The following is a 12,211-nucleotide window of genomic DNA, read 5'->3' on the forward strand; positions in this document are numbered from 1 at the left end:
TTTTTGAGAACATTTTTGGATCGTTTTGCGAAGATCCTTATTTTTCAAAGATACAGTAATTTCATGACCATAAGGTGCACCGGACTATAAGGCGCACCCCCCGGGACTTGGTAACCTTCGCAACTTTGTAGATCATATAAGGCGCACCAGACTATAAGGCGCACTTTTTTTTTTGCAGCGAGGAGCTGCGCCACACACAACAAAATAACGAATTAGTAATGGAATGCTGCGATCGTGGAGTTTACTGGCAGGTGCTCAAATTGCAAAAATTTTTCACAGATTGGCGTAGGGTTCCAAAGGCAGTGCAGTGGGCCCTGGCACTCCCGCCCACCCCTGGTGCCGGCTGGCGCGGCTCAGTGCAGCAGCGGGGCTGCCTCCCCTTTGCGGCTCCGTGCTGCCGCAGTGCTCTTCCCCCTCACGACTCCGCAGAGCCGCCGTGCCGCCTGTCCCTCGCTCGGCTCGGCGCTCCCGCCGTGCCGCCTGTCCCTCGCTCGGCTCGGCGCTCCCGCCGTGCCGCCTGTCCCTCGCTCGGCTCGGCGCTCCCGCCGTGCCGCCTGTCCCTCGCTCGACTCGGCGCTCCCAGTGTGCCGTTGCCCCTCGCAGCTCCGCCATGCCGCCTGTCCCTCACAGCTCCGCCCTGCCGCCATGCCGTTCCCCCACGCGGCTCAGCGCTGCCGCCGTGCCGCCTGTCCCTCTCTCGGCTTGGTGCTGCCGCCGTGCTGCCTGTCCCTCACTCGGCACTCCTGCCGTGCTGCCTGTCCCTCGCTCGGCTCAGCGCTGCTATCGTACCGTTCCATCTTGCAACTCTGTGGTGCTGCCATGCTGTTCCCCCTTGCGGCTCTGCAGAGCCGCTGTTTTGTTCCCTCGCTCGACTCGGCGCTCCTGCCGTGTCGCGTGTCCCTCGCTCGGCGCGGCACTCCTGCCATGTCACCCGTCCCTTACTGGGCTCGGCACTCCGCCTGTCCCGCCTGTCTCCCGCAGCTCGGTGCTCCCGCCATGCCGTTCCCCCTCGCAGCTCTGTGGTGCCGCCATGCTGTTCGCCCTCGTGGCTCCGCAGTGCGGGGGTCCCGCCTCCCCCTCGTAGCACGGGGCTCCTGCGGCGCCGGGGCTGCGGCAGCTTGGGGGGGCCGCGGCTCGCGGCAGCTCAGAACGGCCGTGGCTTGCAGCTTCTGCGGCAGCCTGCTCCCTCCCTCCCCGTGCCGCCCTGGCACTCTGGAAGCCTCATGCAGCTCTGGGGGCCCCGGGCTTTTCCCCCGCACTGGCGCAGCCCCAATTCCCCCAGGCTTTGCCGCCGCTGACCCGATGCCAGTGGGCTCACCCCGCGCCGCCGCTGCCCCGATGCCGCCAGCTTTCCCCCCGCGCCCGGGCTGTCCAGATGCCGCCAGGCTCACCCCAGCCCGGCGCTGGTCTAATGTCGCCACCAGGCGGGCTCTGCTGGGCTTGGGACTGTTGCGGGCTCACACTTCCAGGTTGGCAAATGTCACAACTTTGTCCATTATATAAGGTGCGCCGGACTATAAGGCGCACTTCTGGGTTGAGGGGAAAGTTTTTGCCTTAGAGTTGTGAAATTACTGTACTTGGAATTCTGTTAGTTTTATCTGAACTGGTCTTGTAGTTGTAAGTGCTATGCATGATGTCATAGGTTGTGATATCATAAAATAAGGATCATATTTGCAGCACCAAAATGTTTCAAAGCAATAGATCAGGAGTGAAGGAGCCTAAGACTGATTAAGGAATAAAAACGTGAACGGTGACCTGCTTTGTCCTGAAATATCCCCTTCTTCGTCAGCGTGCAGCTGTACAGCAGCTCTGATTTAAGGTGTGAACTTCAACATAAAAGCTTGGAGGATGTGCTTGCCAAAATAAAAAAGTCATCATACATTGCAGGCACAAACTAAACTGAATCACAGAGAATTTTCCTTTTCATTATGATGTGTTCTGTGAAGGCTTTTTCCATGGGCAGGGGGAGGGAGTCAGGGGTGGACTTCTCTTTTCATCACATGAGAAATCTGCAGACATTTCAGTGATTCACAAAAGAGGAGATGTTTAGTCAAGCATCATACTGGCATTTGGCAGGAGGAGAGGATCTGCAGAAAATAATTCTTCTCTAGTTCCTAGGAACCCAGAGAGAGCTTGGATTCCAGTTTCATTCAGATTCTTTTGTATTACTGCAAGTCCTGCTTTAAGTGCCTCAAGTTTCTAGGACTGAAATGAGAAATAGCCACCTCTGCTTTAGACTCCAGTGCTCCTGACAGGTTAGGCTTGAATTCAGCATATCTGCTTCTCCCTGGGTTCAGGTTCTCCCTGTCTCCTGCCTGCTTTTCACCCTTGTATTAATGGAGAGTGGAGTTTCTGCCACAGAGCAAAGTTTCATGATTAACAGAAACAAATATGGAACTTTCCAAATGGACATAGTCACTGCTTGGTAAGCTGGTAGTCCTGCTGCTCTTCACCAGTACAACTTGACTTGTTTTTTACCTTGTCATGGATAACAACTGAGATTTCTGGGGAGAATATCAGACAAAATCATCAACTACCTCAGGACTGCTATGCTCTCATTAATGTAATCAGTGAAGAGATGCTGCTTCTGAGTCCAAAATACTTCTGTAGCAGAACAGTTGAATGCTTGGAGTAATTCAGAGAGAAATTGAAATCATTTGCACAGAACAAAGGCTGCTGATAAAGTTATTTACAGCTGTATCCCCAGAACTTTCTAGACTTGCCATGTTTTTTTTAGTTTACAGTTCATCTCAAACTAGGCAAAGATGTGGACTTGGATTAGCATGGGCCATTTAAGTGATCTTGGTGTGTTTTCTTTTCCAGGCTAGTAGCCGAATGGAGACTGTCCCGAGGTGTTGAGGAGCAGACACAGGCTTTCTTTGAAGGCTTCAATGAAATTTTGCCACAACAGTATTTGCAGTATTTTGATGCAAAGGAACTGGAGGTAAAGGATTGCTTGCCTATTGCTGGATCCAGATCATTACACGTAAAATACATAAACTTCGGGCAGTACATCTGAAGAGCAGAAATCACTGAGGCTGACAACTCTTTTATAGGGAATATGGGGGAAACTTCATGGAATAGTATCAGATTACAGTAATTTCACGAATACAAGCCGCACCAATTTGACTAAGATTTTGCTCCTAAACCGGAAATGCGGCTAATAATCAGGAGCGGCTAATACAACCTCAGAAGTGCCTGCCAGAGTGCTGAGCCGAGCAGCTGCAAAGTCGGCATTTTGCGATTGTTACAAATCGCTACTTTGTTGCACTGCGGGTGCAGCCTGGCTCCCTGTAGGCAGCACAGGGGGCGGGGAGAGAGGCGGGAGAGCTCTCTTTCCTCCTCTGCCACAGCCCAGGGGAGAGACGGGGGGGGGGGGGGGCACCGCCATTGCCACGGCCCGGGGAGGAGAGGGGGGACCCGGGCCGCCCCTACCGCGGCCCGGGGAGGGGGGGGGAAGCCCGCGCCGCCATTGCTGCGGCCCGGGGAGGTGGGGGGAAGCCCGCGCCGCCATTGCTGCGGCCCGGGGAGGGGGGGGAAGCGCGCGCCGCCATTGCTGTGGCCCGGGGAGCCGACAGGAGCCCCGCGCAGCCATTGCCGCGGCTCGGGGAGCCGACGGGGTGCTTTGTCCCTGCCCGCCGCCACTGCGGCAGGAGCGGGGAAGCTCCGTCCCTGCCCGCCACCGGCGCCACGGGCGCGGGAAAGCTCCGTCCCCGCCCGCCGCCGCTGCCGTAGGAGCAGGGGAAGCTCCGTCCCTGCCTGCCACCGCGGGGCAGCGCCGACCCGGGGTGACCGAGCCCAGTGGCAGCGGCGGCCGGCCCCGAGCTGCAGCACCGTGCTGGACCACCTGGCCCCGTCAGCGGCCCCTAGCGGGCCGAGCCTGCACAGCCTTAGCTCAGCCAGTAAACCCCGCCCTCCCGCGGCTCTGTTACTAATTGCACGCGGGTCCTCGCTGCGAACGACAAAGCGGCTTATATTCGTGTGCGGCTTATCTATGGACAAAAACCGAAATATTTGCCAACACCCAGAGATGCGGCTTATAGTCAGTGCGGCTTGTATTCGTGAATTTACTGTAATGTGTTTTCCTTAACTTCCTTCTTTGCAGCCAACTTAGATGTTTCTACAGGCCAAGATTCTGTCAGCAATTTCTTACTATGTTTTTGTGATTCTTTGATTTGCCTGTGTTCAAAGAAGAAGTAATTTGACAGAGTGAGAGATAAAACCAGATATGCAATGGATAGTAGCTTATAGATTGGACCAAGTTCTTGGTTTGGGTTTGAGCTCTCAAAATTACACTTTCTGAAGCATCTGTTCAGTTTGAAAAATAAAACCATCGAAACAAAACATTTCATCCCTTGTGAAGAATTGTATGGCTGGGCAAAGATAAATTGGCTTGAATGTCTACATAGAATCCCAGAATGGTTTGGGTTGAAATCTTAAATAATCTTGTTCCAACCCCCTTCCCCTAACCCAGATTGCTCCAAGCTCCATCCATCCTGGCCTTGGACACTTTCAGGGATTCAGGGGCAACCACAGCTTCCATGGGCAACCTGTGCCAGGGCCTTCCCACCCTCACAGGGAAGAATTTATTCCTAAAATTGCAAACAATTACAGTAATTTCACGACTATAAGGCGCACCGGATTAGAAGGCGAACCTCCGGGAGTCGGCAAATTTCGCAACTTTATACATTATATAAGGCACACCGGACTATAAGGTGCACTTTTTTTTGCAGCAAAGATCTGTGCCGCGTGCAACAAAGTAACTAATTAGTAATGGAATCCTGCCATTGTGGAGTTTAATGGCAGGTGCTCAATTTGCAAACATTTTTCACAGATTGGTATAGCCTTTAAACACAACCCCAAGCGTCCTCCCCATGCATGGGCCCCGACACTCCTGCCCGTCCCCAGCTGGTGAGACGGGGCTCGGGGCAGCCGCGGCTCACGGTTGCCACGGTTTGGGACAACCATGGCTCACACCTTGGGGTTGCTGCAGTTCAGTGCGGCTCAGGGCCACCACGGCTCGTGGCAGCTCAGGGCTGCCCATGGTTCAGGGAGGCTCAGGGCCGCCTGCTCCCTCCCACCCCGTGCAGCTCCTGCTGGCCGGGGGCTGCCCGCTCCCGCCCACCCCGCGTGGCTCCTGCTGGCCGGGGGCTGCCTGCTCCCATCATCCCTCGTGGCTCGGCTCATGGCTCGCACTTCAGGGTTGGCAAATTTCACAACATTGTACATTATATAAGGCACACTGGACTACAAGGCGCACTTCCGGGTTCGGACCAAAATTTTAGTCAAAAGGGTGTGCCTTAGAGTCTTGAAATTACTGTACTCCATTTTTCACAACAGAGATACTCTAATCTGTGGCGTCTCCAAATATACTTCATGAACCATCACCAGTCTTTATTTATAGAAGTTTTGGATTAAGTTTAAAACTAAAACCACGTGCACTGTTATTGCAGGTGCTGTGAGGTTGGGATTCAGTTGTTCTCTTTTGCTGTGTGCGAGGTCACAGAAGAAAAGTACAAATTTGTATTCCTCTGCTTATTTCCCTTTTTCTGCCCCAAAGGTGCTTCTCTGTGGAATGCAAGAAATTGACCTGAATGACTGGCAGAGACACACCATCTACAGGCACTACACCAGGACCAGCAGGCAGATCGTGTGGTTCTGGCAGGTTTGCAGATTTTGCTTTATTCTCAGACCAGGAGAAGTTACTGAGTACAACTCAGTGAGCAGTGGTCAGAACACGGAGCACACCTGCAGAGTGCAGATAGAAACAGCTGCTAACCCAGCTGTTCCCAACAGCCACTACTGTTCATCTGGGCATGGTGATGATGTGAAAATCTGAATAATGAAATTATCCCTAAATGTTTATTTCAATTCCTGTTTTTCAGTTTGTGAAAGAAATAGATAATGAGAAGAGGATGAGACTCTTGCAGTTCGTGACTGGAACATGCAGATTGCCAGTGGGCGGATTTGCTGATCTCATGGGTATGTATTAATAAATAACCCTTCTAATGCAGGAGATACTTCTAAAAAAACCCCAAACTATATATTTATGGCATTTAAAATTAATTTTATATTAAATGCTGTTTTGTAAGCCATGCATATATTTGAGCTGGGATGGAAAAAGAAGGAAGGAATGTTTACACCTGTTTATTGTGCTTCAAAATCACTTCAAATTGATGCATTTCTCCACATGCATAATTTGATCCAGGCAGAGCTGTATAGTGAGACAAATGTACATTCTCTGTGGAAATAATGGTAATCCTGTGTTTATTTAAGCCTTGCATGCTTCAGGTGTGTTATAGTGATACAAAGGTAGCCTTGTCTATTGGAATTTATTACAGGGAGCAATGGACCTCAAAAATTCTGTATCGAAAAAGTTGGAAAGGAAAATTGGTTACCCAGAAGTCATACCTGGTGAGTACGTAACAAATCAGAATATTGCTATTGCTCTGCTTTTGGTGACCAATCTGCTTTGACGTTTTAGTAAATGGGTAATATGCTGAAGTGGTTGAGACTCTGTGAAAGCAAACACAAATTACAGTAATTTCACGATTATAAGCCACACCATTTTGACTAAAGTTTTGGTCTGTACCCGAAAGTGCAGCTTGTACTCCAGAGCAGCCAATATATGAATGATGTTCAGAAATTTTCCAACCTGGAAGTGAGAACCCGCAGCAGCCCCAAGCCGAGCCGGACCCTGCACGGCCCCAGCAGCGGGGCGGCAGTGCCGATCCGAGCCTGTGATATTTCTCTGTATTTTTTCAGTGTTTTCAGTCTTGTGCAGCTGCCCGGCTCCCCGCACAGCTCCCCACCTGCCCACGCAACTGCCCATCTGCCCAGCTCCCCACCTGCCCACGTGGCTGTGCGGCTGCTCAGCTGAGTGGCTATTTAAAGGCAATGCGGATCCGTTGGAAATGCTTGTAAAATGACCACACTATTGTTCATATCTTTTTTCGCTTGTTAATAAAACTTGCTGGGTACACTGCCACAGCTATCGTCTGTATCTTTTTTTGCTTGGAAATAATGTTTTCAAGGTCAGCACCTGCCAGTAAACTCCGCTACGGTGATTCTGTTACTAATTGGCAACTTTGTGAAAGTTCGCTGTGAACGAAAGTGCGGCTTACAATCAGGTGCAGCTTATATATTGACAAAGACCTAAACATTGCTGACACTCGGACATGCGGCTTATAATCAAGTGCGACTTATAATCGTGAAATTATGAACTATGTTGTTGAATGATAGCTGAACTTCTAAAAATCTCTTTTGGCATGGAATAGATTCCATTGTGAATTCCATGGAATTTTGTAATATATTACTGAACAATTAATAGTACTGTCTAACAAGGTTGGGATTATCTTTTTATCACTGGATTCCTTAGTAAAATGGCCACATTCACACATTTCCAGAGAAAAGGTCACTTCTGCTCTTTTCTTCAGATGTTAGTGGTAGGCAAATCCACACAAATTGAAAATTTCATATCTGAATGACAACTCTAATGAACCACCTATAGGTTGGTTTTCCTCCAACTAGGAATGATTAATGAAAACTATTACTGTATGAGCACTTGAATCCTAACCTCTGCCCTCAGAAATACGTACATGTATATCAGTAGTCAGCTTTCTTGGGGATATAAATCCCAGTATTCATCTCCACAGCAAAAATTCCAATCACGCATATTCATAATGGATTTTTTGTCTCTATTGAGCTCTATTGAATTCTTGATCAGTACTTTTTTTTTATTTTTCAGTTTCAATCGCTTAGACCTTCCACCATATAAGAATTATGAGCAGTTGAAGGAAAAGTTGTTATTTGCAATTGAAGAAACAGAAGGATTTGGGCAAGAGTAGCTGAAATTTGCACCTTGAAGAAAGTGAACCCAACATGATGTATGTGCTTCACTTCTGCTTGTTGCACACTTCGTTGTAAAGTAGACATGACTTCAGTTTATTTAACAGTACTAATGTGTAAATAAATGGATGTTATCCTGAGGTTATCCACATTTATTCTGGATTTCTACTGAGCACTTTCAGAAATCAAATGCGCAATCAGATATGGCTACAAGTGACTAATGACTGAAGTAGAGGTTTAATACAGCTTTGGGCGCAGCTTTGTTTTACCATTCATTAATTAGAATGTGTCCTTAATGACTGACAGATTTTTAACGATAGTTTTGTCTTTCCTTTTTAGTAGCATTTTTGCTACTGATGCACTGGGAAGTTCATTGGTAGCTGCAATGCTGCAGCAGCATCCTCAGCCTCTCAACAGCAATGTCAGATCCAGCCTGGATCCACCTCTGTGCCATGAGCAGCTCCATTCCTTAAGCTCCTTTTTCTAACTCAAGTGTGGCCAGACTGTTTTTCCTTGCCTGGAGTCTGCTCATGTGCCAGCTGGACTGAAGCTGCTGCTAAGGGGATGTCAAACTGTGACACAAATCCAGGGCATAGCTTCACTTTGGTTTATCCCGGTCCTGCTCCTGTCAGCAAAAGAGACACCTGCCCAAAGTTGTTGGAACACTGCTCTGGTTCTGAGCTTATGCTGTGTAACGTGTTTTAACTTTGAAATCAATATTAACACTGTGGTACTTCACTTGTTTTGCAAAAGACAAGTCCAGCTGGGATTGCACTGAGGTTCCTGTTTGCAGGCTGTTTGTCAGCAGTGTTAATGAACATTACCCTCAGTGTTTTTCCTACATGTTGCAGTCAGTTTGCTCCAAAGAGTTTGTTTGGCTCCCAGGAAGAGACACAAAACAACTGGATTCAGGAAATAATCCTACTCATCATTTCTGCAGATGAACTGATATGTGAGACTGGCTGAGACCAAGAGGATTAGAAAGTTCAGACATGGATTGCAGGTTTTTGGGAAGCTGGAGCATCAATAAATAGTTCTACAAAGTTTGAAACTAAAGTTTTTGGGGAGATTTCTAAGCTAATTCACCCTAAGCTGCTTACAGCTAGTAACTTTTGTAGCAAGTTCCTGTTGAATTAACATATTTTATTTCCTTTTAAATCTCTTAATTCTTGTCCAGTTTACAATAACATTTTACATTTTATTGCTCCTTTAGACTGAATGCACTTTTTGGGTCTGGTCAGCCCTTTCCCTTCCCCTGAAGGGAGGAAGTCAGACACCAGTGAAATGAGCTGTAGCTGCAGTGAGAGACATGACACTTGAAATAACATGTAGCACATATTAAAGCAAACCCACAGCTCAGAGCACTGGGGGCAGGTGCTGCATTTTAGACATTTTCAGATGACAGAGCTGAAGCAGGACGGTGGGAAAGTGTAAGCCTGAATGTTCAGTCTGGAAAAGTGTGTTTCTTTCCTGCTGTTTCATCCATCTAAACTGCAAGAGAGAAAGCTAATTCAGGCCTAAGAAGAACCAAGACACTATAGGTTTTAACTGACTTTCACAAGTGTGTCAGGTCTCAGTGATAAATGCTTTGGGAAGGCAAGAGGGTGGGACTTGTCAGGCTTAATCAAAGGAAGGCCTGGGGAAGAGATGCTGATAATACAGAAATGGCCCTCATTTAAAGTTTCATTGATGGAGAGAATTCACCTTCAGGTGTGACTGGGAGGAGAACTGCCAACTTCCACAACATTTGGATCTATCACAGTATACAGCTCATGAGGAAGAGAAAAGCCTTATATATATTTTCTGTTTATATTAATTCTTACAATGAAATGTAGTTATCTAACGTATTTACGAGAGAGATTAAATTAAGCAAGATAATGCAAGGTTAAGCTATGAAAAATAGTCTATGTTCTGCATATTTGCTTTATGATTCATGTAGGGAACCTAGAACTATTGTTCATGTATAAATATCACCCAAAAGGCTGTCAGCCCTATATTTTTAAAATAAAGAATAGTTATAATTGAAATAGCCTTAGCCCTAGTTCTATAGGGTTTGGCTGTTGAATATTTTTATGGTTGAAATGTTTAGTTCAGGAAAACCATACCTGCTTGTATATATTTTTGATGTCCGGGATTCCACTTATTCCATTGTTTTGTTAATTTAAATGGCATGTTTATATGTCTTTTCTGCTGTACCAGGATGGGAGAAAGGGGGCTGGATATCCCAAGCACCAGGTATGATTTTAAAACATTGCAAATATAGAATTCTTTGAGGGGGAAAAATAATCAGTGGAACATTGGATTTGGCCAAATATAAAAAGTTGAAAGCAACTTTACAGTGTTACATTGACAATATTTCTGAAGGCATAAGTTCAGATTGCTTAGGCATTTGACTTGTGAATACTAACTAATCTGTTAAATTTTTACAGCATGTTGTGTAGAGGTTCAAAGGAATTATACAAGCCACTGGTGCACTTTCATTTTTTTCTGGGGATCTGGTGAAGCAATACAGGGATGAGCTCAGAGCAGCTGCTCTCCTAGATAACACGTTTTTGTGGATTGGATTTACAAGTAAGATTTTCAGCAGAGATTAATTAATTTGTCTCCCACTGTTTTAGCAACCTGAGCTGCATAAATTTATAGTATATTACAAATGTACATTCATATGCAACTGTCACTTGATCCTAATTGCCAAGTATTAAAAGAAGTTTTATTTAGAATTTCCCTCATGAGAATGACATGAGAAAATGAAACACTGAGAATTAACAAAGCCTTATTGTTGAGTAGCTCAGGAACTGTTCATTTACTAATGACATGCACAGTAAATATATCATGTCTTTATCTCATCTAGTATGGAAGTTTTTTTAATCCGGTTGCTTTTGTTTAAGAAAAACAAACTTTTTTTATTATTCTAAGAAAAATAAAAAATTGTTCTGAGAGTTAGTGGGTTTTTTTTTTTATTTTATTTTATTACATGCTGCACTGGATTTGTAATCTCAACTCTGTTATATTGGTATCTCCAGCCCTCTTTTTTGTGGTGTCTTTTAATTTTCTCCAAGAATCACTGTTTGTGTATATGTGCTCTAGTGAACTCATGTAGAAACTGGGATCAGCAGCACTGGATTGTAAAATACTGTACTGAAATTCATTGTTGATATTTCCTTGCATTGTAATTTCAAATACTCAGGTAACTGTAACAGTATCTCAGTAAGTCAAATACTTTTATAAAACTACTTCAAGAGCTGGTGGTGTGGTCCTTATTCCTTTTGTGTGACAGAATATCCAGGTGGAAATTAATTGTCTGTGTGTGTGTTCTTGGGGGCAAGGGTCAGGCTTCCTGGACTTGTCCTTCCACTAGGATTCTTTAGGAATAGTTCTTTCCCAAGACCTTGTCCAACCTTATTGATTGGATTGGATATTGAACAAGAGATTTTTGGACACAATTTGTGGATTTTTAGGCTTGTGGCTGTTGCCCTGAGGAGCCAGTGAGGGCTGTGAGGTTTCTGAGGCCTGAGAGAGGTTCTGCAGGAGCCACAGCTGTAACATCTCATTGCAGCACTTGTTGCAGTGCTGCACCAACAATGAGGAATGACACTGCAAGTGGTTTGGATTAACAGAATGCCACAAAGGAGGGTGGGAAAACTCCAGTGAGAGCAACCAGTCTTTTACTGTCCCTGACCCTCCTTGAAGGGGTAGGTGGCATTTAGAGTCTTCTGTCATCAGAACCTCTCCTGACAGCCACAAACTTTCCCAGATAATTGAGATGGGCTTTTGCAGTGAGGCTGCAGTTCCCTCAGCGCTCACAGGGATGTCCTGTCAGGTCTCAGGTCATAGGTTGGACTTGATGATCTCAAAGGTCTCTTCCACCCTTATTTTGTGATCCCGTCTCAGGGACCTGATTCTGTCCAGTTTGGTGAAATGGTCCCTAAAGTGGTCATCCCCTGAGGGTGATATTCCCTTCTGCAGACCTTCCCACTGTGTTCTTCCTCTGCTGACTTTCTCAGGTGTTCCCAAAGGCTCAGTTAACACAATTTTGTCAGAGACAGCAAATCCCAAGGATGATTTCCTGTGCCAGGCAAATACTGCAGTAACAGCTGCCTTAGCGTGGAGACACCTCCTCCAAGCTTTGAATGGAACCACTTAAAAGCATCCTAGTAAGTAGTGTAAAAACAAAATTTGAAAGGTGCTTTGGGCAGCTTTATTGTGAATACAGAAACAGTATTTCACATACATCTGAAGTTTATTTTAAAAAGGCAAAAATCACAATGCAATGTATGATAAATGTATATCTCAATTGCACCATTTTTTTCCTGTTTGCTTTGGTGATGAGGGTGCTAATGTCAGCACTAGCCCTGGCTGGGGG

The 12,211-nt window shown here is 46.4% G+C and overlaps 1 protein-coding gene across 1 annotated transcript in view; it reads left to right on the plus strand.

Moving 5' to 3' along the window:
* Positions 1 to 11,089, plus strand: part of ITCH (itchy E3 ubiquitin protein ligase) — a 70,564-nt gene extending 59,475 nt beyond the window's left edge. The window contains exons 20-24 of the mRNA XM_033074979.2: positions 2,824 to 2,944; positions 5,561 to 5,665; positions 5,886 to 5,982; positions 6,342 to 6,414; positions 7,748 to 11,089. Coding sequence (XP_032930870.1) covers positions 2,824 to 2,944; positions 5,561 to 5,665; positions 5,886 to 5,982; positions 6,342 to 6,414; positions 7,748 to 7,847 — 496 coding nt within the window. The 3' untranslated portion in view covers positions 7,848 to 11,089. The remainder of the gene's footprint in view (positions 1 to 2,823; positions 2,945 to 5,560; positions 5,666 to 5,885; positions 5,983 to 6,341; positions 6,415 to 7,747) is intronic.
* Positions 11,090 to 12,211: the final 1,122 nt, after the last annotated feature.

The sequence above is a fragment of the Catharus ustulatus genome, chromosome 17, assembly GCF_009819885.2.
Source record: "Catharus ustulatus isolate bCatUst1 chromosome 17, bCatUst1.pri.v2, whole genome shotgun sequence".
NCBI lineage: Eukaryota > Metazoa > Chordata > Aves > Passeriformes > Turdidae > Catharus > Catharus ustulatus.